The 19,546-nt window shown below is 39.2% G+C and overlaps 1 protein-coding gene across 5 annotated transcripts in view; it reads left to right on the top strand.

Annotated features, from left to right (window-relative positions):
- Positions 1 to 19,546, top strand: part of SORCS1 (sortilin related VPS10 domain containing receptor 1) — a 518,222-nt gene that overhangs the window by 429,396 nt on the left and 69,280 nt on the right. For all 5 annotated transcript variants that reach the window (XM_043597466.1, XM_043597465.1, XM_043597464.1 and 2 more), the window contains exons 17-18: positions 19 to 132; positions 13,185 to 13,356. In XM_043597466.1, coding sequence (XP_043453401.1) covers positions 19 to 132; positions 13,185 to 13,356 — 286 coding nt within the window. The remainder of the gene's footprint in view (positions 1 to 18; positions 133 to 13,184; positions 13,357 to 19,546) is intronic.

The raw sequence follows: 19,546 nt of genomic DNA, 5'->3' as shown, positions 1-19,546 counted from the left end.
TGGCCCTTCCCCCCACAGTGACTACGGTTATGAGCGACACAGCAATGGTCAGTGTCTGCCAGCATTTTGGTTCAATCCGTCTTCTCTGTCAAAGGATTGCAGCTTAGGACAGAGTTATCTCAACAGTACCGGGTGAGTTTCTGAAGTGATGACCTTGAGAGGTCAATCTCTGCTGTTTTTCAGCCTGTGTGAAACGTACAGAATTATTCCTGCTTGAAGACCAGGGCTTTTGCTTTACAGCACGATTTATTTGTTTTTCGTCCTTTTAGTAATGTAGCACAGATTTGTGTGAATAGTACAAATTTCGTCTGAGAATGAGACCCCACTTGCAAATAAAGAAACAAAATGGGTTCCTTGGATGGAGAAGATGATGATGATTATAATAAGTTTCTTCATTTTATGATACTTCATTTCAGAACTATTTCTGTGAAACTACCCTTTACTCTCATTGCATCTCTGTGAAGAAGGCCAAGTAAATATTTCATAGGTGCACTTCCTGTTTTATCGATGTGGAACATAGAGCGAACAAAGAAGCTCAGTGACTTATCACAAGTATAAAGCTGTTCGTGGAAGTGTGTTTCTTTTTCTTTCTGTGTCCAGTCTTGACACATTTAAGGCGTGCATCCTGATCTTTGTAAATCTGGAATTACATTCTAAAAGTTTGTGTTTAATGTTCCGTGTTGTGGGGCTTATCCAATATCATCTAAGAAATACCATAAAAGAAAATATTTCATGACTTTTCCACAAGTGTAGTTGATGTGTATAGACTTTAAAAATAGTATACAGAACTTATTTGGATTCTACTCCAAACATTATGTATAAAAACATCTTTCAGCCATTTGGAGAAATTGAATATGGACTGGTGATAAGGTGATATATTCATCAGGGACAGAGAAAGAGAACAAATAGGAAATTACATACATATATATATGTATCTATATATATATACACATGTATATACATGTACATATATGTACGTGTGTGTGTGTGTGTGTGTGTGTGTGTGTGTGTGTGTGTAGGAATTGGATCGCAAGTCTAAGTCCCCAAGATCTGCAAGGTGACTTTGCAAGCTGGACACTGACAAGAGCTGATGGTTTGTTTGAGTCCAAGTCTGAAAGCATGAGAACAGGGAAGCCAATGGTGTAGCTGCTACTAAAGGCCAGAAGGCTCAAAACCCAGGAGAAGCCAGTGTTTCAGCCTGAATGTGAAGGCAGAAAAAAAAAGCCAATTTCCAGTTTGAAGGCAGGCAGGAAGAATTCCCTCTTACTCAGGAAAAGGTCAACCTTTTTGTTCTATTCAGGCCTTTACCTGATTGGACAAGGCCTCCCCACATTGGGAGAGCACCCTGCTTTACTCTATCTACTATTTAAAATGTTAATATCATCAAAAACAGCCCTCACGGAAACACCCACAACAATATTTGACCAAATATCTGAGCACCCCATGGCCCAGTCAAATTGAGGCATAAAATTAACTATCAAGGTGGTATTAGATTATTTCTAAATATAAATATTCTTATTACTTTTATTGTGTTAACTAAATATAGTTACTTATTTAGGTGTGACAATGGTATTTTGGTTTGACTTAGAAAAAAGAAACCTTATGCTTTAAGGATATATGATGTGTGACATTTTTTTTAACTTTATTTATCTTGAGAGAGATAGAGACAGAGACAGCGCAAGCAAGGGAAGGGCAGAGATACAAGAGAGAGAGAGAGAATCCCAAGCAGGTTCCACGCTGTCAGCACAGAGCCTGAAGTGGGTCTCAATCTCACAAACCATGAGATCGTGACCTGAGCCGAAATCAAGAGTCAGATGCTTAACCCACTGAGCCACCCAGGTATCCCGAAATTTGTTATACAATGTTAAAAAACAGATAGGTATTGAAATTTTTTGAAAGTGAGTTAATGGAGGGCATGGCTATTCATTATACCCTTCCATCTCACTTGTGCATGTTTGAATATCCTGATCTTAAAATGTGAAAAAGAGAGGGAGGGAGGGAGAGAGGGAGAGGGATGCCTCACCAGCAGGGCCAGATCCACGTGAAAGTTCCTCTTCTCCTCTCATGCCAGCTGCAGTACACAGGTGAGGACTTCCACATTTCCATTTGAGCACTTCCGTATTTGAGATTGTAACACCGTGTTTTAATTAAGAACAAGAATTACCAAAACAGCATACATTTTTCTTTTAAAGGAAGGAAACAACACGGACTTGTACCCTCAGATACTCTTATCTCTGATGTTAGGGATTCCTAGAACTTTGGAAAACAGGGATAAGCTGTGATTTATTCGAAGCATAGCCTAAAACCTGAGGAAAATACAAATGACATTTTTACAGCAGGGGGTCAGTGAGGCCGTCAGCGTGCACAGCGTGGAAAACTGCAGAGGGCTGCTGACATATCCACACTTACCAGTGAAGGAACGCCCAAGAAAAGAGTTTTATTACGTGCATGTACCAGCATGTTTAGACATTGTAAAGGGCATTGGAAACCCCTAAAGCTAATTTCAGAATTGATTTTTTCTCACTAACTCAGTCAAGGAAGTTATATCATTTTCCCTTTGGTATTGATGAGGGGAGGTCCCAGTACACAGGGTCTAAATTGTTCCAGACACTATTCAAGTCACTGGAATAAGACTAAGTGTAGGCGATGACCCTCACTCTTCAGGTTATTGAGAATACACACACACACACACACACACACACACACACACACACACACATACACACACACACACCACACACACACACATTTTAGGCTATCCCTAAATAGGTTGCACCCTCTCTTTGGTAAAGTTAGTATGTAAAATTCAAATAAACCCTGACCCCTATCAAAGAAAACCTCAGAGATGATTGAATCATAATAAAGAGTCTGTTCAATAGTATTTTTCATCTATATCCTATAAAATTAGAATTTCAATTAAAAATGTTACTCAGCAGTAAGTGTCCAGGTATATAAATGTTAGTCAATGCAGTTGTGTTTATTAATCACAGAATCACAGACATTACTGCCTACAACTCACCTGCTCTCTCAGAGCTTTGTTCACGTGAGTATTGCATGATAGCATCTGACCCAAAAAGATTTTTGTTAAGTTACCACATCTACCAGGGCGCCTGGGTGGCTCAGTCGGTTAAGCGTCCGACTTCAGCTCAGGTCACAATCTCACGGGTCCGTGAGTTTGAGCCCCTCTTCGGGCTCTGGGCTGACAGCTCAGAGCCTGGAGCCTGCTTCCGATTCTGTGTCTCCCTCTCTCTCTGCCCCTCCGCCGTTCATGGTCTGTCTCTGTCTCAAAAATAAATAAAGGTTAAAAAAAATTTAAAAAAGTTACCACATCTACAAGTTTCCTCTGTTCCATGCAGACTTTCTCCAGAAAAGCATCCACATCAGCGAGTAGGCTTGTGTAAAGAGGAGATGTGATAAATGCCAGCCATCGGCTGGTACCATAAGCATCTTGCTCTCAAAAGCAAGGTGCTCTCAGGTGGAGGAGTGACCACCCTCACAGGGCCCTGTGGGCTACAGTCAGGAGGAAGGGTATGAATAGTCACCCTGCTGATTGGCGTATTGGCTGTCTGTACATTCTGCATTAAGAACAAGAAGATCCTTAGCTGGAGCAGGTGCCTGAAATCATCTTCGTAGAAAGCCTCCTCCCATCAAATTCCCATTTGCTGTATCTGGAGCCAGCTCAGAAGTTGGCAAGTGGTAAAGAATAGATGAAATTAAAAAAGAATGAAATGTCCCTCCAGCCCCTCACCTTGGAACTGTCCTGGCTTTGTGTTGAGTCACTGGAATTTATAAACACAGATTCAGTATTTGATGTAAGCCACTACAGGGCCGCCATTAACAATTTAGCTTTTCACTTAAAAGTATTTAATTGCAAAAGAAATATATACGTATGTTTTTCTGTGTTTAAAAAAAACAATTCAGGGGCACCTGGGTGGCGCAGTCGGTTAAGCGTCCGACTTCAGCCAGGTCACGATCTCGCAGTCCGGGAGTTCGAGCCCCGCATCAGGCTCTGGGCTGATGGCTCGGAGCCTGGAGCCAGTTTCCGATTCTGTGTCTCCCTCTCTCTCTGCCCCTCCCCCGTTCATGCTCTGTCTCTCTCTGTCCCAAAAATAAATAAACGTTGAAAAAAAAATTAAAAAAAAAAACAATTCAGATTGTCACCCCTCTCCTGCCCCCTTTTCCCACACAACTGTGATCTGTTTGGTATTCATGCTTCTGAACACTTTGCATTTACCAGCAAATAATTATGCCAAGAAAGAATATACAAAGTTCATTTGAGAGGTTGTTCTTATATGTCATTTCCTATTAGATATATTATTATTCTGTTTTTCCTTTTCATTCAGAGGTAGATCTTAAACAACTTTCCAAGACAGAATATATAGGTCTCCCTTCCATATAATTTCTTTTAATTCCAGAGTATTAAAGTACCTGGTATTGTTTCACCATGCCTTTTCATGGACATTGGGGTTATTTTCTATTTTCTGCCACTATAGTCAATGTTGGAATTAACAAGCTCGTACCGTAATAATTGTTATAAAAATACCCAAAGATAATTAGATTCTCTTTTGGCAATTGGAAGTGTTTCTGCTGACTTGTAAAGCAAATCCCATTCAGCCAACTGCTTGCTTCTTAGACCTGCAGATCCAGGTCTAATATCGCCAAGTCCATGCCAAATATTGCCCCATATGGGTTAAGACACTAGCTTCCTGCTCACACACTACCAGGAGTCCCACATGTTAGAGATTCATTTGTATTAACTGTCCTCTTCTTTTAAAATAAAAATGCCAATGGCTTATCTAAGGGAACGCTGAGAGGAAGGCCGAGTGGGATTTCCCAAGTTCACTAGGTGAGGAAGGTCATTTCAGGCCAAAAGAATAAGAGATGACCAGGCTGAAAGGGTCACGTGATGCCAATGCCTGGAAGTTGATGATAGACCAAGGAGCCACAGTGCATCCTAAGCCTCTTCCAAGTTGGTCTTAGCTGTCCATGGGCACCCATGCTCTGTCAGTCTGGATTCCGTGTTGGCATCAGGCAGGCATGAAATACAGAGGAATCACAAGGGAAAGGGCAGCCTGTGGGTAAGAGAGACAACTCCATCAGTTGTACTGGCCAGGGGCCCTGCCCGCATCACAGCACCCCTTCCAGCAGAGCCCACGGTGCAGACACACAGTCAGAACTTGAACTGAAAGGGTCTACTGAATGACTGCCCCTTGTCAGTCGGGTTTGACAAGGAAATCTCCTAGCAGCACCTTCTGAGAGTTTGGTTTAAAGCATGCAGATAAACCTTCCTCTTCCTTTTATTTTGCTTCACCCTTACAAATGGTTATGGTTGCCTTCAGAGTCAGCTTATTACCCTGTATATATAGCAGTGTTCGCGGGTTTGCTTACTTCACCAGGATGGAAACAGTCTAGGATCAGTTATGATTATGCCTAACAGAATTACTATTTTTAGGAGATGCCGACATTTTTATCAGCTTCACTGTAGAAACATGAAAAATTTTTGTTTTAGCAATTAGCTACATCTGAGAAAAGATAATTGGAATAAGAGCAGAAATGGGTGCAAAATGTCCCTCAGGTGGCTGGCGCTACCTGTCCTTAGTTCTTGATCCAGTGGTGTCCGATTTCTAAGGTTCACATCATGGAACCTCATGTAAGCAAAGTTCCACCATGTTCTCCATGGTAAGCTCCCTGCCTCTTTTCATCCTTTGCCCTCACACCTTCCCCAAGCCATTCCGAAAGCCAGGAGGCTGGACCAAGGCCTCAGGCATTATGGATAGAGAGTGAAATGTAATGGGGATGTTCTAAAAGGGAGTTATTTTAGAATGAAACAAGTAAGGGTTTTAAATGACTTCTGCCATTTACTATTATCTTAGCAAGTGGCTTCCTTTCTTTGAGCCTTAGCCTCTTAACCTATAAGATTGTGCTATTTGCTTTTGGGGTTTGACTTAAATGCAGCACTATATAAAAAGCATGTAGCACAATGCCTAGCAGATAATGGTCACTTTACAAAATGCATATGCCTATCACCGATAGTCAGCATCTAAGGGCTCCTCTGGAGTGAAGGAAAAAAAGAGGGGAGACATCCTTTCATGGTGTATCTATAGCCTCAGGCATTTATTTGATACTTAATAGTATCAACTACTGTGACCTAGGACATGTTTAATCTAAGCCCCTGTTTTTTCATCTGTAAAACAAATAATCACCTGTATACACTCATAAAGTTACAGGATTACTAGGCATCAAAACACATGTCTCTTTCTCTCTACCACTCAAGGCAGATAACACCTTTACCTGATTAGTGAACAAGTTCCTTTTATTCAAATAGAATGAAATCAGTTTTCATTTGTATATTTTCCTGCATTTTAGTACTGAAATTACCGTAAATTTGTTTCTTTTTGTTTCTCCATCTGTGTCTATAAATATCTCAGTTTACACATACACAAACACAGTCTCTAGTTGTACTTCTATATGGTTAAATCTTGTTTATACGATTTTGGATCCAGGGAACATGCTGCAAATTCAAGTTGCTAAATTAACTAGGACATCGCTTGTTTCATGCCAACCGTAAAAGATTCTGTAAATATAAAATAAAGTGGGCATTGGATTGGTTTATTATAAGAAACCAAGATAATCTTCTCACGGGACAGATTTCTTCTTGCTATTAAGCTAGAGATATTTCTAGATGTGTTAAAAAAAAAAAGTATGTGTATAGAAATTTCTGTCTGTGGAGCTTCTTTTGAGAAGCCATTAATCCCTTCTGAAAGAATGTACAATAATAGTTCTTACTGTCCCTCAGGGTTGGTTTGTTAATATATGCAATGAGGATATTTACTCAAGGGGCCTAAATAGATTTTTAGCATTAATTTTTAACATTAATTCAGTATCTATGTAAGAACATTTAATGTGTCTGGCAAATACACAAACACATACACACACACACACATAAATTCTAGCAAAATAGCAATCTCCATACTATCAACACACATTTGGAATGTTTTAAAAATTCTTTCTAGAAACATATTCCTTTCTACATAAGCCACAAGAACACTTAGACACTGGCTAACCTGCCATTGCCCTGGAGTTACTATTTCCAGGGGCTTTGAGGTCTGTGGTCTTTTCCCAAGTGACCCCACTCCTGGGCTTGGAGGGGATTTTGATATTCAGTGTGATCTCCTCAGCAAGATTTGTCAGTGTGCACCATGGAGAATAAGCAGTCCTAAAAGTGGTGCATGTGTTTAAAGTCCACAGAAAGGAGATCACTTGCATAGTTTAAAGACTGAACACTACAGGGGGCTGTGTAGCTGTTGTCTAGCAGAGCTGTGCAGTCTCACAGCAGATACTCAATAATTGTTTGTTGCCATGAAGTTGACTCTTTAGAGTACATACTTTTGCTAGGATATAGTTTTCCACGTTTTTATGGGATGACATTGGGGTTGAGAAATGAAGAGGGTGAATGTCGCTGTGTAGAGACCTAGGTCCTCATATAGCTATTCTTGCCCATGTCAGTGGTATTGGCATTAATGATTCTTATCCAGGTTGTCTTGCACAGTGGCAGGAGACAGTAAACTTAGTCTAGAGACCCAGAGCTGTTAACCGCTTCCCATGTGACCTTGGAGAACTCGGAACTGTATCGCTTTTACTTATGATATTTGAGATCCCTTCAGACTCTGACATGTCCATGACCAATTTGAAATGATTCAGTATTAGGATTCCTAGAACTCCAGGTGCTCAAAAAAAGGGGAAATTTATTTATATAAATTAGTTGTACAACTCACTGGCTCAGATCATGGATTCTACGAGTCATTCTCATGATTCTTGATTTTTAGTCATTTAACCGGGCCATATGTAACATTTCATCACGTTGACATTCAAAATAAAGTCACATTCCATTTACTAGTCAAAATAAATTACTGCTTAGTGCAAGGAAAGTTGTTTTTTTGTTTTTGTTTTTGTTTTTGTTTTTTTTCCATCAGCTAGCCTACTCCTCCTGGTTTCCTAATCCCAAGCTTGCTTACCCAGTTTAAAGGAAAGGTCCTGAGAACTGTTCCTTTGAGGGGGAGAAACTTGGAGAAACCTGCTCAGTCAGCCACAGAACCCCATTCTTCCTGAATGTTGATGTTATGGCTACTACATAGGTTTTGTGTTGAAACATGGGAACATGGGTCTAGGAAGGTTTTAAGTCTTAGTCATGCACTGTACTCACAGCTAGCTGCCTTCTCCCTAAGACTCACACTGCCCTTTGTTTTGCTGAGTGTTGTAACAAGGCAGTTTTCCCTTGAAAGCAAAGGCACATAGTATGATCCAAGAAAATAAATCATTTAAAGTCTCATTGTGAGCACAAACGAGGGATACCATAGCTCAGTGACCATAAGCCTTGCCTAGACTATAAGAAGACCTACAGTTACAACTCTGCCTTGGTCATGACGTGTGATGACTACCCTTTAAAAGGCAAGAGACAACACCACAGAGAGACATGATTTCTAAGCTGATTTTTACAGAATGAGTGAAAGCTTGACAGGAGGAAAGAGCAGCCCAGGAAGAATGAAGAGCACAGGGAGAAAGAAGACATGTAGCCTTCAGCGTGGCCTGGGCTCAAGAAGCACATTGGAAAAGGGCTGAAGCTACAAAAGTCCCCTGAGGATAGATTGGGGACTGCACTTAAAACTTCAGTGGGATCCTTTATGAACAAGCCTACAGGAAGTTTTGAATGAGTCTAAGAAAGAAATTGACATAGTCCGATTGGATTTTAAGATCATGAGAGTGCAATTTCTGTTTTCTGGAAACTTGCTGTGTAATAGCAAGTTCGTGTTTAATACTTTAAATGCTAACTTTTTAACTAACTACTGATATTTTAATATTTATTAAGTCCTAACAAGGCATCAGAGTCTAAACTAAGCCCTCTTGAATGCAGTATCTTATTTAATCTTCTCAAGAACGTCAACGAAAAGAAAGATGCTGTAATTATCCCTCCCTAATTGACAGGCAGAGAGTCCAAGCGTTAGAGAAAGGTTGGGTAACTGACCAGGTTCATACAGTAAGTGCCCAGATTTAAACTCAGGCGCTTTGGTTCCGCAACACTAGTTTTAACCCCAGGGAAGTGGTCTTTAGTTCTGGATGCACACAAGAATCACCAGGGGAACTTAAAACAAAAACAAAACCACCCTAATGCCCAGAATTCTCAGTTAAATCGCAATTTAATCAAGTCTCAATGAAATCAAGACCCCTGGGAACAGGGTCTTGGCATCTATTTTAAAAGTGCCGGCAAGTGATTCTAAAGGACAGACAGAGTTGCAGTCTACTGAGCAAGACTACAGTGTCACCTTAACATACAGGGAATAGTCATAAACATCCATATTCTACCACCACCCTAAAATCGCAAGAAAAAAAACAAACTACGAAATAGTAAAATCACAGAAAATGAGGACTTTCATGGCTTTTTTTCCAGTTTTACTCTCAGAGAAAAGCTATGGCCTTCATCTGTTTTAAGACTGGCAGGCAGCAACGAAGAAAAATCAAAGGAGGTAAGGGTAAAAAGGAAAAGGTGACAAAGGGGTTTCAAGGTGGGAAGGAAGAGAATGGTTGAAGTCGGGGCTGTTGAAGTAATAAGACACTATCTACTGATGAGCGGTCGGTAATATCAAAGGCACATTTGCAGAATGTTTCCTTTTCAGTAATTGTACAAAGACTCCCTTGCCATTACAAAGCACTTTTCTTCTTGGCGGATTGAAGAATGCTTTACCAACTAAATGCATCCCAGTAATATTCAGAGCTTAGGTCCAACATAATCATAAGTTGCCTTGTTATTATGGAGGTAGCAGCCCCATTTAATAACATATTAAATGCATTATTCATTTATGTAACTCAGACCCAGGGACAGCTGCTGGGATGAAAATAGAACCATTCTCTAATGCAAAAAGCAGGTGTGTGCTTACTTGAGTAAATGAACTCTATATTTCTGCACAATTTTCTTCTAAATTTCAGGGACAGGTCTGGTAGGGCTAATGTGATGCCATTTTCATCCAGGAAATAAAATGGTTTCAGAATGGTTTTTAATGAGTATTTAAAAAAAAATTACCAACAGTCTTCTCGGTGGCAGAATCCCAGGGGGGATGGATTCGTGCTTTGGATTTAAGCAGAACTGTTGCTGCTGGATTCAGGAAAGCCTGGGGCAATGATTGGTCAGAACTGCGGCAAACAAAGGAATGTACTCTAGCTGATGATGCCAGTGGTGATGGTGAGCCCATGTCTTTATAGCTGCTCGCCAAGACAGAGTCACAGGTGTGCTTGGATGCTAAGTGATTAAAAATCATAACCTGCCTTCAGTGAAACGTGCAGGGAGTTTCTGATGCACAAACTCACTGGGATGGCATAATTACCGTGTGACATCACTGGTCATTTTCTTGCTACCTTTGCTGGTACCAGAATGTCACCATTCTGCAATGCTGGTGCATTTTTTTCTCTCTCTCTCTTTCTCTCATCTACCATTATTTTCTCTTTTAATCAGTATGCACTGAAGCACAGTGGATTTTCTATCAAATGGAGTGATGTTAAAAATGCTCACCCAAGATAATGACCAATCAGAATGGGTAAGGATCCTAGTGCAGGAGCAGAGATTTGGAGGCTGCCTGAGGGGCTAGGTGTTAACCCCTTAGTTTTTGGATTGTAAGGAGAAGCAGGGACTCCAAAGATAGGAATTGGTCACAGCTGGGCTGGTGAGTGAGGTGCTTGAAGGGTTTGGGGCAGTGGTAGTAACCAACTGCTATGCAGATACTTTAGCATTTGAAATGGTACAGTCAGGGGCTCCTGGGTGGCTCAGTCGGTTAAGTGTCCGACTTTTGGTTTCACCTCAGGTCTTGGTCTCACATTTCTCATGAGTTCGAGCCTCACATCGGGCTCTGTGCTGGAAGTGCAGAGCCTGCTTGGGATTCTCTGTCTCCCTCTTTTTCTGCCCCTTCCCCACTCATGCTGTTTCTCTCAAAAATAAGCAAATGAACATTTAATTTAAAACATACACACACACACACACACACACACACACACACACACACACATACACAGTACAGTCATCCCAGTGTGAATCTACTATCAGCTTTGTAAGTGCCCCGGGACAAGGATGCCCTCAAGGAACTTAAACTTCAAGTCACACAGGAAGACAGTCAGAGAAGGCATACATGGGTTCCTATCAGGCAAATCATAAGGATTCCTTTAAGAGTTCAGAGGAGGGACAATCTCCTTCTATTTAAAGAGTCGGTACAGTCGTGGTAAAGAGAGGAAGTGTTCTAGAGACACATTTTCTGGGGTCTTGACTATGTGATCATGAGAAAACTGGTTAACTTCCATGAATCTTAGCTTCTTCATCTATATATTGAGAATAATACTTTCCTTAAGCAGAACATTTCAGGGTATTTTTAAGATAAATGGCAAAAGTCATGTAAAGAACTTAGCACAATGACAAGTATAATTAGCACTCTCTCTATATGAACTTTTTATTATTTCACTTCTTATTTTACTATCCTTGTCAGGAAAAGACAGATGAAAGGATTTGTTGCTTAAAGTGTAAGTTTTAGGCAGCCGAGAGAGCATGCACGAAGACAGAGAAGCAGAATGAGCAAAAGAAAATAAGTACTCTCAGAAGGATTGAAAATAGAGGTTTGGCTAGGGCAGAAGGAGCTTTTTGGTGAGAAAGAATTCAGAGACGTAGTGAAGTGAGCTTGCGGAGGGCTTCATGCACAAGATGACAGGATTTATGGCTTATCCTAAGGACATTTGGAAGCTGTGAAGATTATGAACAGGTCACAGAAATAATAATATTAAGTAAAAATAACTGGTAACCTTTCATAAGCACTTGCTAATCATCAGGGCGGTTTTAAATACTCTGTGTACATCAATCCATTTAATTTGTACAACTACCTTGTGAGGTGAATTACATACTAATAACTGACCTTAGAGTGATCCGTGGTGTCCAGAGTACTTTCCCAGACAGTGTTTAATTTGACTTTCTCAACCATGATCTTAAGCAGTCAGTCCTGAGACTCAAAGCACAGGAAAGGACATGGGCTAGATTTGAAGGAGTAGGAAAACTATGGCCTGCGAGTCATAGCTGGCATACCGCCAGCATCGGGAAATAAGGTTTTACTGAAAGCCAGCTGTCTCCATTCTTTTATGCATTACCTGTGTCTGCTTTCATGCTGCAATCAAACAGTTGAGTACTTGTGACAAACAGCAGATAGCTGGCAAAGCAAGAATATTTCCTATCTAGCTCTTTGTGTTAAAAGTGTCTCCACTTCTGGTCTAGAAGAGTGGAAAGACCTTAGACTTTGCGTCCACTCTGAGCTCCACCACTCATTCTAGGTAAGTGAGCTCGGGAAGTCTATTATATGAATTCATAAAGTGGTTACTATGGCCCCCACCCAAAAAGATGATGAACAGATAACACTGAAGCTCAAAGTCTTAAAGGTGAATTGTCCTAAAAGCACAGATTCTAATTAATTATGAATCTGATAAACTGCATAGGGCCAATTTGTGGAATAATCCTTTTTTTTTCTCTATTAAAGTTAAAATAAGAAGAAAGAAGTGAAAGAAGAGGGAAGGTTTACTCAGTCTGCATACTGGTCTCCTTATTATGAGTTTTCAGTAATTAGCCAGTATATCTCTTCATAAAATATCGAGTAGAAACGATCACATTTAGCCAACTTTCTGTACTACACCATTACCATAGCATCCTCTATGGGGTTTAATGTTAAGTCACATAATCCATAACAATCTATTCTTTGCCTGAATTGCAAATTCCCTTGCAATATGCATTACTCATTCTAACCCTCAATCATATAGCCTTTAAAGTATCTCCTAGACTACTTACAGATGTATCTTCAAGATTATAAACATGGTGAGGGCAAGAAGCAAGGCTTCTATTGCTGTGCATTTCCCGTAGCTCTGAAGTGAAATGATTCATTGACAGAATAAAAGAATGATATTAAAGTGCTAATAATATGTACAGTATGTTCCTCTGATGATTTGTCTTTCTGGTGGGTGCTTTATAAGAATTAGCTCTAATCCTCAGAGAACCATGCTGTGTAGTTATTGATAGCCCTCAGGGCTACACAGTGGTAGGTCTGGCTTTAAAAAATTGGGAGTGATTTGAATGGTAATGAGCCGGATTACAACGTGAGCTTCTCTCGTTTTAGGTATAGGAAAGTGGTTTCCAATAACTGCACCGATGGAGTAAGAGAACAGTACACTGCCAAACCGCAGAAGTGTCCCGGGAAGGCCCCGCGGGGGCTGCGGATCGTCACTGCTGATGGGAAGTTGACGGCAGAACAGGGGCACAACGTTACTCTCATGGTGCAGCTGGAAGAGGTAGGACCAAAGCCGGAATCCCTTTTGTCTTCTAGGGCCAGTGATTTTTTCCTAGGAAATCAGGTTTGGTGTGGTTTTGTTTTGGGTTTTTTATTTATTTATTTTTTTTACACGTTATTGAAACTTTTTATGTTTTTCTACCTTTAGGCCTTTGGTTTGTGGTTGTTGCTGCTGCGACTTCGCCTTCTCTGACACATTTCCTCAATTATTTTCATTTCAGTGCAAGTTGTTCTTCATGCTGACCTAATCTATCACTTCTTGGGAATTCTTTTTGGAGTTAATTGTGCCTTACTGGCACTTCCGGCAAAAAGGTTCCTCAGAATACATTAATGGTATTCCTAAAATAATTAAGCACACACACATGTTCAGCCTAAAAGGTATTACTGCTGTCTTCCTCTCTCAACCTGAAGTCTTGGCTTTTCTTTTCTGAAGGCAGCCTGCTGGCCATACATGGAACACAAAGGCTAATCTAAATATAATTGAGTATACTGTCTTTGGCAATTGAGAGTTTGTATTTTTGTAGCACCTCTGCAATATCACTATGAGGATCAATTACTATTTGACAAATTATGGTTACCTGAGATTTCTGAAAATGTAGACTGGATAAAATGAAACTTATACTGTGTTTTTTAAAATACACACAGGGATTTTTATCATCTTGCAAATGAGGAAGATGTTCTCTAAAGGAGAAATAATTTCATTAAATGATCTCAATTATGAAGCCAGGCAGTGCTGTATCCAGCCGTGTTTTCTGAGTGCTAAAATATGGGAAGCACTGTGCTAGGCCTTGTGAACACAAAAGGATTTAAAAAGTTAATAATGAGGGGCGCCTGGGTGGCTCAGTCGGTTAAGCGTCCAGCTCTTCATCTTGGCTCAGATCATGATCTCAGGGTTCGTGAAATTGAGCCCTGCATTGGGCTGTCTGCTGACAGTGCAGAGCCTGCTTGGGATTCTCTCTCTCTCTCTCTCTCTCTCTCTCTCTCTCTCTCTCCCTTTCTCTCTCTACTCCAACCCCTGCACGTGCATGTGCACTCTCTCTGTCTTGAAATAAATAAACTTTTTAAAAAAGTTAATAACGACACCAGGATTAAGATCATCATCATTGACTTCCATCAACTTCTGATAGCTCAGTGGCTTTCGATCTGTAATATGAAGAAAAATTACCTGGTGAACATGTCAAAACAGTTTTCCCAGGCCATTTCTCCAAAGGTTCTGACTGAGTAAGTTGGGGGGGCAGGGGCTAAGAATATACATTTACAACAGGATCATAGGTTATGCATTGTGCTTTGAGATAAACAGGGGCACCTAGGTGGCTTAGTTGGTTAAGTATCTGACTCTTGGTTTCAGCTCAGGTCATGATCTCACTGTTCTTGAGTTCAAGCCCACATCAAGCTTGGGATTCTCTCTCTCGTACTCTCTCTCTGCCCCTCCCCTGCTCATGCACACACACACACTCTCTCTCTCAAAGTAAATAAGTAAACTTTAAAAAAAAGAATAAACAACAAAACAAGGGCAAAGTCAAGGGGGATAGTGTAGCCTGACAGGCTCTGCAGTGTGACTTGAAGGGGAAAAGATGAAGCAATTAGGATTGCTTTGTCAGGATTGATCAAAATCATTGGTATTTTAATTCCTGTAGGAAAAACAACTGTGAATTAATGAGTTTGAAACTCCAGCTCAGGGTGGTGCTGAGGCTTCTGGTCCAAGGACCACTTAGAGAACCGTTCTTGTAACCTAATACTCCTTTCTGGTATCTTCTTAATAAGTGCCTTTCAACCATACCTAATTGCCTAGATACTAAGGTTTTCCCAAATTTTTCAGTTGGCTCTAGAAAGATGCAGACCAATTTAGGCCAATTGGAGTTGCTTGCATTTCACAGAACTGGGACCAGTGCTTGAGGCTATGACATACTAGCTCACAGCAAATAAATGTATATATATATAGAGAGAGAGAGAGAGAGAGAGCCAGAATAAGATTCTGAGAGAGAGAGAGATGAGGGGGAAGAAGACTGTGACAGAACTGTCAAGAGGATTTAGGAAAACAAAATTCTTTTGTTCATAGTTAGGACATTCATTGCCATGAGTCCAACAGTTCATGCTGAATTTCTTTCAAGAACTTTGCCAGTTCATACGTCACATGTAGAGGAGGTCAGATTTCAGATTCCCAGTTAGAAGGTCGAGCAGAAAGTGTTGGCTAAAGAGTTGGCTCACAAGGCTGGGAAGATAAAAGTTGACTTCAGGTCAAATCCCAGAGAGAAGAGAAACATAGAAAAGTAGCACAATTCTGTGCATTTTTGTCCCTCTCTGAGTTGTTTGGCAGCATCTACGTGATACAGAAAAAATAGAATGCAGTCACAAAAAGGATGAGAAGTCAAGCATAGTTTTTAGAAGGATTATATTTTGAGGAAATAAAAATTAGAGTTCAGGGACTATCAGGGAAGGAAGCTCTGGTGAGCAATACAACACTGGGTTCTTGAGACTTCTAGAAAACTCTGTCATATTTGTTTTTCATATAAAATATTGAACATTTAATTTAAAATATTACATATATATCCAGAAAGAGGACCATGAGGAGGAAAAAAAGCATCAGAAAAAAGAACAGTTGTCTGTGATATATTTAATATGTTCATGAATATGGGTTAAGATAGAAAATGTAACCCACCAGCAGCAATCAGTAGGAGGCAGTCAACAAATGGAAGTTGCAGAAATAAAGATGTAATAACTGATACTAAGAAGTTAGATGGATTTACAGCCAACTGAACCCATATAGATAGAGGATCAGTTAACTGGAAGAAATGACAATTGGAACTTTAGCATTTGGCATAAGAGAAGAAGGATAGAAAATAGAGAAAATAGGAAGGGAAGGGGCACCTGGGTGGCTCAGTTGGTTGAGCCTCCAACTCCTGGTTTTGGCTCAGCTTCTGATCTCATGGTTGGTGAGTTAAAGCCCCTCATTGGGCTTGCTGTTGGGCTTGCCCACAGTGCAGAGCCTGCTTGGGATACTCTCTCTCCCTCTCACATCCCCCTCCTCTGCTCACACACGTACTCACTCTTTGTCTCTCTCTCTCTCTCAAAACAAGTAAACTTAGGGGCGCCTGGGTGGCTCAGTCAGTTGGGCATCTGAGTTTGTCTCAGGTCGTGATCTTGTGGCTTGTGAGTTTGAGCCCGGAGACAGGCTCTGTGCTAACGCTCAGAGCCTGGAGCCTGCTTGAGATTCTGTGTCTTCCCCTCTCTCTGTCCCTCCCATGCTCATGCTCTGTCTCCCTCTGTCTCTCAATAATGAATAAACTTTAAAAAAAAATTCAAAATAAGTAAACTGAAAAAAAAAGAATAATAAGGGAAAATGATGAAAGACTACCATAAATGTAAGTGGAGACCCAGAGGAGAGAAGAAAGATATAGAGTCAGAATCATTTTTGAAGAGATAATGTCTAATAATATTCTGAAACTGACAAAAGGTGTGAGCATATCAAAATAGATGGGAGAGAATCCACAAACCCCAAGCAGGAGATATACAAAGAAAACAAAAATCATGTAGGTATCATATTCAAACTACTGAAATCTAAAAACACAGAGAAAAATTTTTAAAGCAGCCCAGGAGAAAATGGAATGACATTTTTGAAGTTCTGGAGGAAAAACAAATGTGAAGGTAAAATAAAGACATTTCTCAGACAGAAACTGAGATGAGTTGTATAAGCTGATTTCTATAAAAAGAAATACTAAAGGTAATTCTTCAGGCATAAAGAAAATGATGCCAGATAAAAGTACAATAATGGAAAGAGTGAAGAGAAAGAAAGAAGGCATATTCGGGGGTAAATTGCAATTAACAATAACTTTGCAGGCCAATAATGATCAGCTATGGGTTTAAAATATATATAGAATTTAAATACCTGACAACAATAATTCAGTGTGTATTAAATGGCATTAAAGTGTTTTCAGTTCCATGAAATGTCTGTAAAGAAGTAAAAGTACTAATTTATATTAGACACCAGCAAGTCCAGAATATGTGCTTTAATATCTAGAGAAACAGCTAAAAGAAGAGTCAGAGACATTAAACTATCAAGTTATTGACAGAGGAACTGGAATAATATTAAATGCACCTCATTAATCCAAAAGAAAAGAAAGAGAGGAGAGGAAACATTCTTACAGTCAAGACAAATAGAACAGATACAGAAATAGTAGGTATAAACCCAAATATTATCATTAATTACATAAAATAAATAGTGATTTTTGTGGCTTAAGAAGTCCGTGTCTAACCCAAGGTTGTGAAATCATGCCACAGTTTTTCTTTAGTTTCCACATTTAAGTCTATACCATCTTGAATAAAACCAAGGTAGATACAGGTTTTTCTCTTTGCATATCCATTGATCCAGCACCACTGAAAGACAGTTCTTCTCATGCTGAATTGCCGTGAGCCTTTGTCATAAATCAATTAAATGTACCTCTGTGGATTTGTTTCTAGATACTGTGTTCCATTGGTTTTGATTTTCAAACCTGTGTTAATTGATCATTCAAACACATTTTAAGTACTCTAGATTTAGAGTAAGTCTTGATAATTGGGCATATAAATCCTCTGAACCAATTAAAAATCATATGTTATGTATAATTATATATAATATACTTTATAAAAATTTAAGAAACAAAACATATGAACATAGTGGAAGGGAAGGAAAAATAAGTAAAAAACAGACAGGGAGACAAACCATAACAGATTCTTAAACATAGAGAACAAACTAAGGGTTGCTGGAGGGGTTTTGGGTGGGAGGATGGGTTAAATGGGTGATGGGCATTAAGGAGAGCATTTGTTGGGATGAGCACTGGGTGTTATATGTAAGTGATGAATCACTAAATTGTACTCCTGACACCAATACTACACTATATGTTAACCAACTTGAATTTAAATTAACAAATGAATGAATAAAGGAATGAATGACATTAAAATATAATGCATACCTACGAACAAAACTAACACCTTATTTTCAATATATCTACCCAGAACACTACAACACATTTGGAAAAAAATTTTAAAAACATAAAATGTGTAGTGAAATATACCATGATTGTGAATTGAAACATGCAAGGTTATGAAAAGATGCCAATTTCCCCCTCATTGGTCTTATATTCAAGGCGATTTCACTGAAGTCCCAGCATATATTTGTGGGTGAAAATTGCATGATCACAAAACTTATATGAAGAAGCAAGGGCTCAAGAATAGCAAAGATAATCTTAAAGATGACTCACAGAACTGGATGGTTTACATTACAGATATCAAAATTTATTATAAAGCTATAGTAATTAAGAATGTGTCAAGATATATATATATGTGTACATATATACACACATATGTACACACACATATATACATATATATGTGTGTGTGTATGTGGTGTGTATATACATATATGTATATGTATATATATGTATATGTGTATGTATATGTATGTATGTGTGTGTGTGTGTGTATATATATATATATATATATATGTATATATATCCTATATATCCAAGCTGATCAAGAGAGGGAATAGTGAGTCAAGAAATACATGCATACATATATATGCATGTGTGTGTGTGTGTGTGTGTGTGTATACACATCATACTCTTTGTGACAAATGATACACTGTAGTAGAGTAGATAAATTATCTTTTCAATACACAGTGCAGTGCCATCAAAGTCCACGTGGAAATACGTGAATCTTGATTTCTCTTAACACAAAAATAATTCCAACTGGGTTGTCCATCTCATTTTGAAAGATAAAACTAAAGTGTTTAAAGAAAATGCAGAAGAGAATTGTTAAGCAGAGATTGTTTTAAAATAGGAAAGGAAACGTACTAAATATACAGAATAATATGATTTGACTAGACTATATTAAAATTAGGAATTTCTTTTCTTGAAAATACACTATTTAGAAAATAAAAAGATAAGCCCTGGAGGGTAAGAAGTTATTTGCAATACGTAAGTTCAATAAAGGACTCATGCCCAGAAAATTATAAATGAATTCTACAATCAATTCTACAAAAATTCTGGCAACTAACTAGAAAATGCACAAATGACTTAAATGGACTTCTCAAAGAGGGCAACCAAATAGGTGATAAGCATATGAAAAAAATTCTCAACATCACTGCTCATCAGGAACACACCTGAAAACTAAAATAAGATATTACTATCTACCTATCAGAAGATTAACATTTTCAA

The sequence above is a fragment of the Prionailurus bengalensis genome, chromosome D2, assembly GCF_016509475.1.
Source record: "Prionailurus bengalensis isolate Pbe53 chromosome D2, Fcat_Pben_1.1_paternal_pri, whole genome shotgun sequence".
NCBI lineage: Eukaryota > Metazoa > Chordata > Mammalia > Carnivora > Felidae > Prionailurus > Prionailurus bengalensis.
This window is presented reverse-complemented; position numbering and strand designations above follow the sequence as displayed.